Source organism: Canis lupus, chromosome 13, assembly GCF_048164855.1.
Source record: "Canis lupus baileyi chromosome 13, mCanLup2.hap1, whole genome shotgun sequence".
Taxonomy (NCBI): domain Eukaryota; kingdom Metazoa; phylum Chordata; class Mammalia; order Carnivora; family Canidae; genus Canis; species Canis lupus.
Window position 1 is genome coordinate 64,881,016 of NC_132850.1, and position 12,712 is coordinate 64,893,727.

Sequence of the window (12,712 nt, forward strand, 5' to 3'; positions counted from 1 at the left end):
TTTATGACCAGATACACGGTAGTTAAGAATACTTAATAATATAGATGCACATAGAACTTAGCAATTTGAAACATGAAGCTAGGGGCCTGAGTACCTGGAAGATTATCTAAAAATGGTAAAGCAGAAAATAAATCATTAACTTTGTGACTAATCAACTTGCCTTTCCATAAGTCATCTGCTTTTTCTAAAGATTACACTTCTTTCATTGGTTGGCTAATGTATGTTCCTTAAATCAACACAGGACCAGAGGTTTTATTTATTTTGTGCAATATTCCTACCTGGTCACCTATGACTGATAACTCAGGGTAAATACTGTATCTTGAGACATGAATTGACCCTATATTTTCTTTCCCGAGAGACTGAGGTGAACAGTAGACATATAAATTTGAACCGTGATCCTCGATTCTTTGTCTCCATAGGAAGACAAGCCTATGCAACTGATCACTTACTAAAACTCTTTTGTTTTACTCTGAAGTTAACCTCAATCATCAAAATGTTCTGCGGAGACTATGTAAGTATAACGGCTGCTTCTATAAAACGTTTCCAGTCTTTTGAGATTTGAACCTTATTTATAACATTTCAGTGTAGTACTTGACATTTTCACCAGAAAATATTGACATTTTAATTTATTTTCATTAAATTTTTAATTAGTAGGTGTTCAACATAGCTATTAAATAAAGTTAATATTATTAAATCTCAAACCTATGCTATTTTTGAATTTATTATTCCATAAAGGGAATTTAGATGCCGTTACTTTCATAAGTGACCTCTCTTTGATTTCTCACAGAAGTTATATTTCCCCATATGTATTTCTATAAGAAACTAAAAATAAATGTGATTGTTAATTTTTATTTTAAATCTATGTTCTCTGCAGAAAATAGTTTATTTTTTAATGATTAGCTGTTGAATTTAAGCAAGGCATAACTCAGTTTAGTATTTTTTTCTCGTCTGAATCATTTTGATCCAACTGTTCTAAAGGCCACGAACTTTTGAAGAGCTGACATAGACACTCAGTTGTCTAAATGTACATTTTTAAAAGATACCCATTATGCATGGTCTTAGAAATTATATGTAACTGTGTTCTGTGTTGATGACAATTTTTTAAATCTATATAATAAAAAAATGTTCTCAGGAAGCTTATTAGTTTTACTGCAAAAAGTTTTATGCAAAAAAAAATCACAGCATAATTATTTGGTTAAACTTTGGCAAAAAAAATAATTTTATTTACTTATTTAAAAAGTATTAATTTTTGAGAAATTTCATTTATTTTGCTTTTCAAATTAAATATTGAATAAGGATCTAAAATGAGTCCACTTTTCATCACTGTTGCCTTACGCTTAATCTCGTCTTGAGATTCTAGGATCTCACAGGCAGTTAAAACTTAACATTACAGTTTTATTAATTGTGCAGCAGTTACATTTCACTACAGAGAAATAAAAGTGATGAGGTAATTTAGACCAGCATGGTAAATGATTTTACAAATGATTTAATTTGTAAAAAGCTACTGTTTTCTCACTTTATAGTCATTCAAATATAATTATTTGGAAATAATATTATATTCTATATGCCATGTATGCCAATTTATCAAAGGAAGGATATATAAGCTATATTTCAGGGAATATTAAAAGTTATGAAGATGATAAGATTTTAAAGAAATGCAACAATGGCCTAGGGTTCTAGAGCAGATAAAGGATATCCGAGACTAAAGAGTTTGATTTGAGCATGCTTAAATATTCATTTTAAGTATTTTTGATCATTTAAGAGATAAATGTTAGGTTTTATGTATTATCTCAGCACGTTTTGATAATAAAATGGTTTTACATAATCAACTTCATTATATTTTAAGGTGATTTTTTATTATCTTGAGATATGTGACCCACGTGATTAGAATTGGTAATAGTTGAGGTTAAATTCATCTGTTTAATCGCTGTTTGAGTCTGGTGTTCTCAGGCAAAAGACAAGCTTTTCCAGGCAATAAAGCAGAAAAACTCATATTATAATGTGGATGATTGTTGATTGGTTGCTCTTAGGTCCTCTACTGAGCCGTTTCTACTCAATATTTGACATCTGAACTTAAATGCTTGATATGAATATGTGATCATTTTTGAGAGGCACTGAGGTAACTCATTAGTATCAACTTAAAAATATAGAAAATTTAAATATAAGTCAAGCAAGAGACAAGATTCATAGAAAAGTAGTTGCACATCTGAAAGAAATAATCATATGTAATCCTTTATAATTACTTTATAAAATTATGGATGTAGATAACCCTTAATGATTAAGGCTAGTTTAAGTGGGTTTGTCGCATTAAGAAAGTAAATTTACCTTTAATGCAATGAGTGTATTTTACCTATGTGCTTGATGAAAAGGTTGTCTACTGAAAGCAAGATTTAATTAAATGATTATGGAAAGTCTGAAATTGTTTTATTAATTAGTCAGATACAAATCACCTTTTAGGAAGATATTATTATAATATCCCTCCTACATTGAGGGAAACCGCACTGAAGAGTGCTAATATATGTATATATCTGCCAAAACCCAGGATCCAAACCCAGTACCCCCATGTCATTTGAGCTTTTAGTCACCATAATATACTGCCTCGTCCAAATATATTGGTCTGATTCTTCTAGGAATATATTTGAAATTGTTGGCTGTTTTTGTTCTGTTTTGTCATTAGTTGATCCCCTTTTTTATATAGTAGAATTTTATTTACTTTGGATTTATTTGATTATATTCTTCCTTTTTGACTCAAAGTAAACTTTACTCCTATTCTTTTTCCAATCCTTTTGACAACTTTCCTATTTCAACCATATGTATTGATTGATAGAAAAATATTAATTGTAGAAGTATTACAAGCAATATTACATATTGATATCATCGTCCAATCTGAATTAACATTATGTATAATGCCTGAAGTAGAGAAACAGTTGTTAAAATTATCTGAATCTCTACTATACACCAGGAGCTTTGCACACCTTGTCTACTTTAACAGTCACAGAAAATCTTTCCACAAGAATACTCTTTGACATGCAAAAGTTTTAAAATTCTTTTTGGAAACACCAGATATTCTGTTCAGTGGTGCTACAGTACATTATTTTCAGTCTTCACAACCTTCAAGGAGAGTGTTCCTATTTTCCACCCAAATATACTGAGGCTTATACTTTCCTCCAAGTGAAACACCAGGAAGAGGTGATGCAGGATACTAATTCCAAAACTATTTCTAACACACACACAAGAAAAAGGTAAAAAATACCGAAGTGTGATTATCCTACATAATTACAGACTTCGTGTTTCAAAGCAAAAAGTAGGTCCTTTGGGAACCCAGTTAAGAGGTAGAAAATTAGCAGCAGTAAATTTACAAAGATGGCAAAGGATGGCTCTTACTCATAAATCTGTCTCTAGAATGGCTCCCCAAAGAGTGTCAAAGCCAAATGACAGCAATTTAGGCCATTTCTAGTGTGCGTAACATGATTGTCTGCCTTTTAGCCAAACGAATGTGGACTGGTACTTAGCAGTGAAGTACATGTGAAGCAGGAAGAGCCCTCATAAATCCAACACAGATTCAGGGCATCCCATCCACAGTGACTGTGAGCTGAGAAGACCTCCCAGAGGAGCAGAAGCTGTTGATTAGGCAAGATTATTTTAAAGCAGGATTTTCCTATCGAAAGGTGTTCCTGAGAGAAAAACTTCCATCCAAGAAATCTGACTTTGATTATTTATCTGCAGTATGACTTACTGAACAAATATTAATAAAAGGTTATTCATACGTTAGATTGCTTTCTGCTATCACAAGACTACATTGTCTGAATTTTACACACTTCGATTCAACAAAAGTTATGAATCATGCTGGTTATGCTTCAACTCTTGCTGAAGCCTCTTGAATTAATGTATATTGGACTGGAAAAATTAAATGTGGTGACTTTTTCCTTGAAGCAACATAGAAGTATGTTGTTAAATTTTTAAGGCCCCATATACTAGCTATAGAATACTTTTAAACGTAAAGGCCAAGCAAATACAACTGTAGAATAATAATGAAATAAAGTCAGAGCCAGCCTTGCCCCCGTGGGACCCATATGACTGAGAAAAATTTACCTTTCTGCCTCTCAGTTTTCTACCTGTGAAGTGGATGTGATGATACCACCGGTGTTAAAAGAATTTCTTGAGAATTAAGTGGCAGATAAAACGCTAAGAAGACTTGAAGCATAAACAGTACCCCAAAAAGGCACACGAGTATTGGTGTTTATTTAGTGGCAGTTCCAGCACTTTTATCCCACTCTAACTCAAAAGCCCTGGCATTTAGCAACCCAGTGAGCTCCTTCTAGAGATGAAGCTGTTTTTACCAAGTTTAAGTCTACATAAACACACATATATGTGTGCCATCACTCACATATATATGTACACGCAAACATACACATACACAGGTATGTATGCCATTATTCATCAAATCTATTAATAAAATTGAATAACATCAAAAATTTCATGAATGGAAATACATAGTCTCTTAAACTCAGCATAATCATTATTTGTGAATAGCTCCTACCATACTAAAATTTTCATAATCCCACTTTTTTCCCTCACTGGTTACTTCCAGACTCTTTTTTTTTTTTTATGGCAAAATTCCTTGAAAGTGCAATGCATTCATCATATTCAATTCCTCTCCTCTGATTCTCTCCAAACCCACTTTAACTGGGTTTTCACCCAAACCCACTTCGCCTTAGTTGTCCTTTTGAACATCAATGGTGATCTCCATGTGCCTGAACCCCACATCCAGTCCTCATTCCTCATTTTATTAGATATGTGAGTGTGGTTTGACATGGTCTCCTTTGCCAGGAATGTTCTAGCTTTCAACTGAAACTTTTCTTTTTCCTACTTATGGTCACTCCTTTTGTCATTATCCCAATATGATGGTTTGACTGTAATGTATAGACAAAGTTTCCTGATTTACATCTCAATTTAGCATCTCTGCTTCAATCCCAGTCATATGACCAGATGTCTACTCACTCAGTGGAAACTATCATCTTAACAGTTCAGGCCAAAAAAAAAAAAAAAAAATTATCTCTGACTCCTCTCTTTCTCTTGTGCCTTAAAAACAATCTATTATCAAAATCTTTTCTATCTACATTCACAATATATTCATTATCTGACTACCTCTCAGCACTTCCATTACAACTATCCTGGTCCAAGCTACAGCATCATCATCACTTGTCAACTTTACGAAATAGCTTCCTACCTGGTCTCCCAGTCCAATGTCTGCTCTCAATTCTAGGTACTAGGGAAACAACAGTGAATATGATTGTCAAAAGCTCTGACTTATTGAAATCTGTATCCCACTGATGTATAAGAACCATCATTATTCCAGAATTAAACAAAGACATGAAGCAGGAGGTAAAAACATTAAAGAGGAGACTGTGAAAAAGAATTTGGTTCTGGCTTTCAAATTCTTAGAGCATTCACCATAATAACAAGACAAGCAATAAAACTTAAATTTGTAGGGGACGCCTAGGTAGCTCAGCAGTTGAGCATCTGCCTTTGGCCCAGGGCGTGATCCTGGAGACGGGGAATCAAGTCCCATGTCGGGCTCCTGCATGGAGCCCTCTGCCTGTGTCTGCCTCTCTCTGTGTGTCTCATGAATAAATAAAGAAAATCTTAAAAAAAAAAAAAAACTTAAATTTGTAGAATCTGTTCCACTCTCAAAAGTGCTTACAGTAAACAGATCATAGGGCCTGTGGAAGATGTGATTCCACTTATTGCTCACCAGATCTGTTGTTATGTTATTTTATCTCTTAAATGCCAGGGCCCAGATTATTTTAAAGTCATTCCGAAAGTTATTTTTCCATTATATTTCTATTAGTAACATTAATGCAATTCACTCACTTAAATAAACATTAGGTTAAAACCAAATCCTCTTCAAGTTTAAACAACATTGAAAGTTGGAAAAGCAACAACAGAAAAAAAATACATGGCTAATTATATTTTTATTTCTTCTACTTAATCAACCTATATAACAGACAGCACAGGAAAAAAGTCATCGGATTATCACAACTCACTTTTAAAAACCTGTATTTCTCTTATTACACCACAAGATTAAAGTCTTAAGAAATGATGTTTGCGTAACAAGACCCAGTTATCTTAATGAGTCATACATTTCTGGGACTAGGTGGACTTGAGAAAGCAAATAGACAGCACGGGCATTCCCGGGTGATTGGCCCCTTGTAGCCCCACCTCCCGGACCCACACCCAGTCTTCCATCCACCATAGATTTCTTCTATCAGCAGAAACTCCTTGTAATCAGGGATAGTCCAGCTTGATTCACCAAAAAAGAATGGATTGCATTTCTTTTTAAGTATTTCAGAGTTCACACTATCAGTCCCTGACTCAGCTGCTTTTGAATTGTCTCCAAAGATTCTGAAAGTCTGCCTATAACTCGTGGACGTGCTTTTCTCACACAGGCATTTAAAGAAACTGCCTCTTGAGACCCATTTCCTTTGCCAAGATCCCACCTTACACCACATATAATTATGAATATATTCTTTCTCAATTACCCTTCTATTGCTGTTCTTCAGACATTCTGATAATCATGCTAAAAGGAACCAGAAAAACTGTTAACAGTATTATAAGTATCCTGTATAAAACATACAAATAATTATAGGCTCTTTGTACATAAGATGTGTTTCAGGTACCGCTGTGGATAAAATGGGAATCACTTTACTCATATGGGCTTTTCCTCTTTATTTTGTGGCAATTAATAATAAAGCAACAAGATGTCTTAATGTATTTTATCATCCTATTTCTTAATTGCAACGTTTGTGCTATTTTATTTTTAAATAGCCAGAGTTGAAAGCACTGTAGAAATATTTTTTCAAGTTAAAAAAAGCTTCAACCCCAGTAGACACATTGTTCTAAGTAATGTGTATTAGCAATCCTTTAAAAAATATAGAAACCATTGTATTTTATGGTCCTTATGTTGTTGCCATCACCACAATAGTCATCTTCTTGAATTACCATTCAGTTCTTTAGAAATGTTGAATATATGTACACATTCTTCTAGATTGTCATTTAGCTGCCAGGCTCAAAATGTCGGAGAACAGACAAAGACGCTGTAAGATAAGCCTTGGTACCTGGAGGTACACACACCCTCTGTGTACTTTTCATCACCGGTTATACTGACTACTGTGGGTTTAATCAAGCACGTAGCTCATATATATATAAAAGTAAATATTCACAGTGAGTGCAGTAGTCCCTGCAAGGCAAAAAAGGGTCAGATTTGTGAACCCTCAATATAGGCGAATCATTGGTTTTGAAATGAGGAATTTTCTGTGCAACAAGGTCGCAACTGAACCTATCACAACTTAAGGTTCACTAGAAGCTCGTCAAGATCTCACTCCTCTCCAGGTCTTATTTTATCTCAGATATTGTGAATTGTAGGATGACGGTGTATGGATACGCCACTTCTTTCAAGATACTAAATGTCTTCTAATTTTACAGTTTAGTGGACTTGGTCTTTTTCTTATGTAGAATACTGATTTGGACTAAGTTGAATGCTTCAGAGTTTGAAATATGGTTTTAGAAAATATTATTTAACTCAGTTAGAAGAAGGAAGTATTAAATAAGAGCCTTTCTCAGAATCACTGGGTTATATATATAACTTGTCTGCCAATAACAACCAAGAAACAGGTGAGTCACCTCCCTCTCAGATACTATGCTTTATCTCCTCTCTTTAAAAAAAAAAAAAAAAAAAAAAAAAAAAAAAAGATATAGAAATGCAGCTTTATATTCTAGGTTTGTTTCCTTCTTAAGTCTCTTTGTATATTCAAAAGCAAATTCATGTAATCTAAGATTCAATGTAGGAACTGTTAGGATAGGTATACTGCACTCTAGTGTGCTAAGAGGTCTATTGTACTTTTTCCGGCCCCAGTCCTGGCATTAACCACTTCTCTGAGGATCCCTGATTCCCTTAATCGAATAATAATATTTTAAAAACTGAGATCTGAACGCTGGGTGGGCTCATTTCTACAGGGGAACCATTGCTTATAAACTCTTTAAGATGACAGAGCCATGAAATACGTGAAAATGCTAACCCATATATCTGCACGTATCTATATGCACGTATGTACGTTTAGATCTTCCCACCTATTCACCTATCTATCCATCTACTACCCACCTTTCTGTGTGTGTGTGTGTGTGTCTGTCTCTCTCTCTCTGGCTATTATCTATCTTCATATCGATAACGTCAATCTAATCCAGCACCAAAATTTTATATTCCTCTATTATTTATAACCTCACACAGTAAAAATCTGCCAATACCTAAAACGTGTTTATTTGTTCAACACTAGCATAAGTACAGTTTAAAATGTGGTAAACCACAGCCCTGTGAGGACCAATTTTGCCAACAAAATTTTTATCTTTAGCTTTATGATATCTGGTTAAACACTATTTGCCAAAGTTAGGACATGTCCCTTCTCCCAAACCACTTCACTGTGGGTACAACACTCATTTATAAATTAGATTTGCTTGTTACGATCTGCGTTCCTTGTTGGATTCCCTCTACATTCTAGTCGATCTTATTAATTTAAATTTATGTGAGACAGAAGATGGTGTTTGAGCTATACTGTTGTATGAGTTATGAGTCATCATCCAATACTACATTTCCTTATAGAAGACTTTCATCACCCCAAATCCCTCCACGGTTCCCATTCATAGTCAACCATGTCCCCAAGCCCTCAAATCCTGGCAATTATTCATCTGTTTTCCATTCCTCTAGTTCTGCCTTTTCCAGATTGTCATATAAATAGAATCAAAGACCATGAAATCTTACGAATATAGCCTCTTTCATTTATTAGGATGCATTATCTCATTGTAGTTTTACTTTGCATTTCTTTGTGTATAATGATATTAGTACTTTTTCATATGCTTATTTACCATAACTTCACTGAGAATAGGTCTGCTTATAATGCTTACCTATTTTTTAATTCAGTATTTTTTTCTGTTTATTTCTCATTGTTCTTTATTGTGAAAAAAAGGTTTTCATGAGATATGTGATTTACAAATAGTCTCTGATTCTAGGACTTGTCTTTTCATTCCTTCAACAGTTTTTTTCACAGATCAAAAATTTACAAGTTTGACAAAGCCTAATTTTTTCCTCACAGATTATATTTTTATTGTCATTTCTAAAAATGTTTTACTAACACAAAGTCATGCAGATTTTCTCCCTTATTTTCTTCCAGATATTTTAGACAATTACATTTCTATTTAGGGCTAAGGTCAATTTGAGGTTAATTTTTGTGTAACATGTGAGCTATAGATCAAGTTTTTTTTTTTTTTTTTTTTAATGGACATCCTCATAGTGCTTTAAAAGCACTATGGACAGTGCTTTTAAAACACTGTTTCTTGGAAAAAGTCTTCTTTCTTCATTGAATTGCTTTACAACTTTGTCAAAAGCTATTTTTCCATATGCATGCAGCTCTATTGCAAGATATCCTGTTCTATTCCATTTATCTATTTTTCCAGAACATTAATCAATACCACAATATCATTATTACTGTGATTTCATAACAATTCTTAAAATCAACATTATTCTTCCACATTTTTCTCAAATCTGTTTCAGTTGTTCTAGGTCCTTTCATCTGTATGGGTATTTTAGAATCAAATTGTTCAAATCTACATAAAATGCTGATGGGATTGGGATTGGGATTGTGTTAAATTGACAAACCAACTTGAGGAGAATTGATATTTTAGCAATATTAAGTTTTTCTGCCATGAAAATGATGTACAAAATCTCCGTTAAGTTATGTCTTCTTTAATTATTGCCAAGAGTGTTTTTTTTCTTCTCTTTCAATATATATGCCTTTTTAAAAATATCTTGATTCCATGGGATGCCTGGGGGGCTCAGTCATTTAAGCATCTGACTCTTGATTTCAGCTCATGTCATGATCTCAAGGTCCTGAAATCGAGCCCCATGATGTGCTCCCTGCCCAGTGGGAAGTCTGCTTCCCCTGTCTCTCTCCTCTGTCCCTCCTCCTGCTCATGCATTCTCTCTCTCAAATAAATCTTAAAAAACATTTTGATTCCAGTACAATTGACATAAAGTATTATATTAGTTTCAGGTATACAATATGATGACTTAACAGTTCCATATATTACTCAGTGTTCATCAAGATAAGTGTACTCTTAATCCCTTTACATATTTCAGTCCTTTCACCTACTTCCCCCTTGATAGTCATCTGTTTGTTCTGTATAGTTAAGAGTCTGCTTTTGGGACACTTGGACGGCTCAGTCAGTTAAGCATCTGCTTTTAGCACAGATCATGATCCAAGGTCCTGGGATGGAGCCCTGCATCAGGCTCCCTGTTCAGTGGGAAGCCTGCTTCTCTCTCTGCTCCTCCCTCCTGCTCTGCTCTTTCTTGCCATCTCTCGTTCTCAAATCAATAAGTAAAATCTTTCAAAAGAAGTCTGTTCTTTGGTTTGTTTCTCTTTTTTTCTGCATTCATTTATTCTGTTTCTTATATTCCACATGTGAATGAAACCATATGGTATTTGTCTTTCTCTGACTGGCTTATTTTGCTTAACATTATATTCTCTACTTCCATCCATGTTGTTGCAAATGGCAAAATTTCATTCTTTTTATGGCTGAATAATATTCCATTGTTTACATACCACATCTTCTCTATCCATTCATCTATTGATGGACATTTGTTCTGTTTCCATAATTTGGCTATTATAAATAATGCTGCACTAAGTATAGGGGGTGCATATGTCCTTTTCAATTAGTATTTTTGTATTCTTTGGGTAAGTACCCAGTAGTCTCATTGCTGGATCAAAGGGTAATTCTACTTTTTTATATTTTTTAAGGAACCTTCATACTGTCTTCCACAATGGCTGCACCAGTTTTCATCCCCACCAATGCTGCATGAGGCTTCTTTTTTGTTCACATCCTGATAAACACTTGTTGTTGCTTGTGTTGCTGATTTTAACAATTATGACAGGGGTGAGATGATATCTCATTATGGTTTTAGTTTGTATTTTCCTAATTATGAGTGATGTTGAGCATTTTTTCATGTGTCTGTTGGCCATCTGAACATGCTCTTTAGAGAAATGTCTGTTCATGTCTTTTGCCCATTTTTAATTGGATTATTGTTTTTTTTTGAATGTTGACTTACATATATGTTCTTTATATATCTTAGATACTAATCCTTTATTGGATATGTCATTTACAAATATCTTCTTCCATTCAGTAGGTTATCTTTTAGTTTTGTTGGTTGTTTCCTTTGCTGTGCAGAAGCTTTTTATTTTGATGTAATTCCAACATTTTTTGTTTTTGTTTCCCTTGTCTCAGGAGATATCAAGAAAATGTTACAGTTGATGTCAGAGAAATTACTGCCAATGTCCTCTTCTAGGAATTTTATGGTTTCAGGTCTCACATTTAGGTGTTTAAACCATTTTGAGTTTATTTTTATGTATGGTGTCAGAAAGTGGTTCAGTTTTGTTCTTTTACGTGTAGCTGTCCAATTTTCCCAATACCATTTGTTAAACAGACTTTTTCTCTTTGCATATTCTTGCTTCTTTTGTCAAATATTAATTTGCTATAAAATTATGGGCTTATTTCTTGAACTTCTGTTCTGATCCCTTGATCTATGTGTCTATTTTTGTGCCCGTACACCAGTACCATACTGTTCTGATTACTATAGCTGTGTAATATAACCTAAAATCTGGAATTGTGATATCTCCAGCTTTGCTTTTCTTATGATTTCTTTAGCTATTTGGGGTCTTTTGTGGTTCCATATAAATATTAAGATTATTCTATTTCTGTGAAAAATGATATTGGTATTTTGATACAGATTGCATCAAATCTGTACATTGATTTGGGTAGTATGGACATTTTAATAATATTCATTCCTCTAATATATAAGCATGAAAGATCTTTCCATTTGTTTGTGTTGTCTTCAATTTCTTTCATCAGTGTTTTATAGTTTTCACACCTAACATCATATTCAGTGATGAAAAACTGAGAGCTTTTCCCTTAAGGTCAGGAAAAGACCAGTATATTCACTCTCACAACTTTTATTCAACATAGTAATGGAAGTCCTAGCCACAGCAATCAGACAAGAAAAAGTTAAGAAGGCACCCAAATTGGTAAAGAAGAAGAAAAACTTTTATTATTTGCAGATAACATGATACTATATATAGAAAACTCTAAAGACTCTACCAAAAAACTACTAGAACTAATAAATGAATTCAGTAAGGTTGCAGAATGCAAAATCAATGTACAGAAATCCAATGGATTTCTATATGCTAATAATGAAGCAGCAGAAAGAGAAATTAAAATAATAATTAAAATAATAATAACATCTAAGAATAAACTCAAAGAGGTGAAAGACCTGTATAATATACATGTTTTATTTTTTAATCTTATTATACTGATTTTCAGTAAGATGTTGAATAAATGATAAGAAAAGACATCCTTGCTTTGTTCCCAGTATGAAGGCAGTGATGGAGCAAGTGGTGGAGTACATTCATATTTCACCATTGAGTATAATGTTAGCTGAAAAGTTTTTGTAGATGTCTTTAATTAGATTAAAAAAAAAGAAAGAAACTGAGGCCCAGAGAAAAAAAGAGGCCCACGATGAACCGGCTGGTCAACAGAGGATGAATGTAGAATATGTTCCACAGAGAATATGAAACTGATTGATTACACACTGAAAAAAAAAGGGACCAGG

At 33.7% G+C, this 12,712-nt stretch overlaps 1 protein-coding gene across 3 annotated transcripts in view; it reads left to right on the forward strand.

Annotated features, from left to right (window-relative positions):
* The first annotated feature begins 312 nt into the window (after positions 1-312).
* Positions 313-12,712, forward strand: part of ANXA10 (annexin A10) — a 98,770-nt gene continuing 86,370 nt past the window's right edge. The window contains exon 1 of one of the 3 annotated variants that reach the window (XM_072773848.1): positions 313-511. In XM_072773848.1, coding sequence (XP_072629949.1) covers positions 494-511 — 18 coding nt within the window. In that variant the 5' untranslated portion in view covers positions 313-493. The remainder of the gene's footprint in view (positions 512-12,712) is intronic. The other 2 variants (XM_072773847.1, XM_072773849.1) reach the window with 2 other exon arrangements.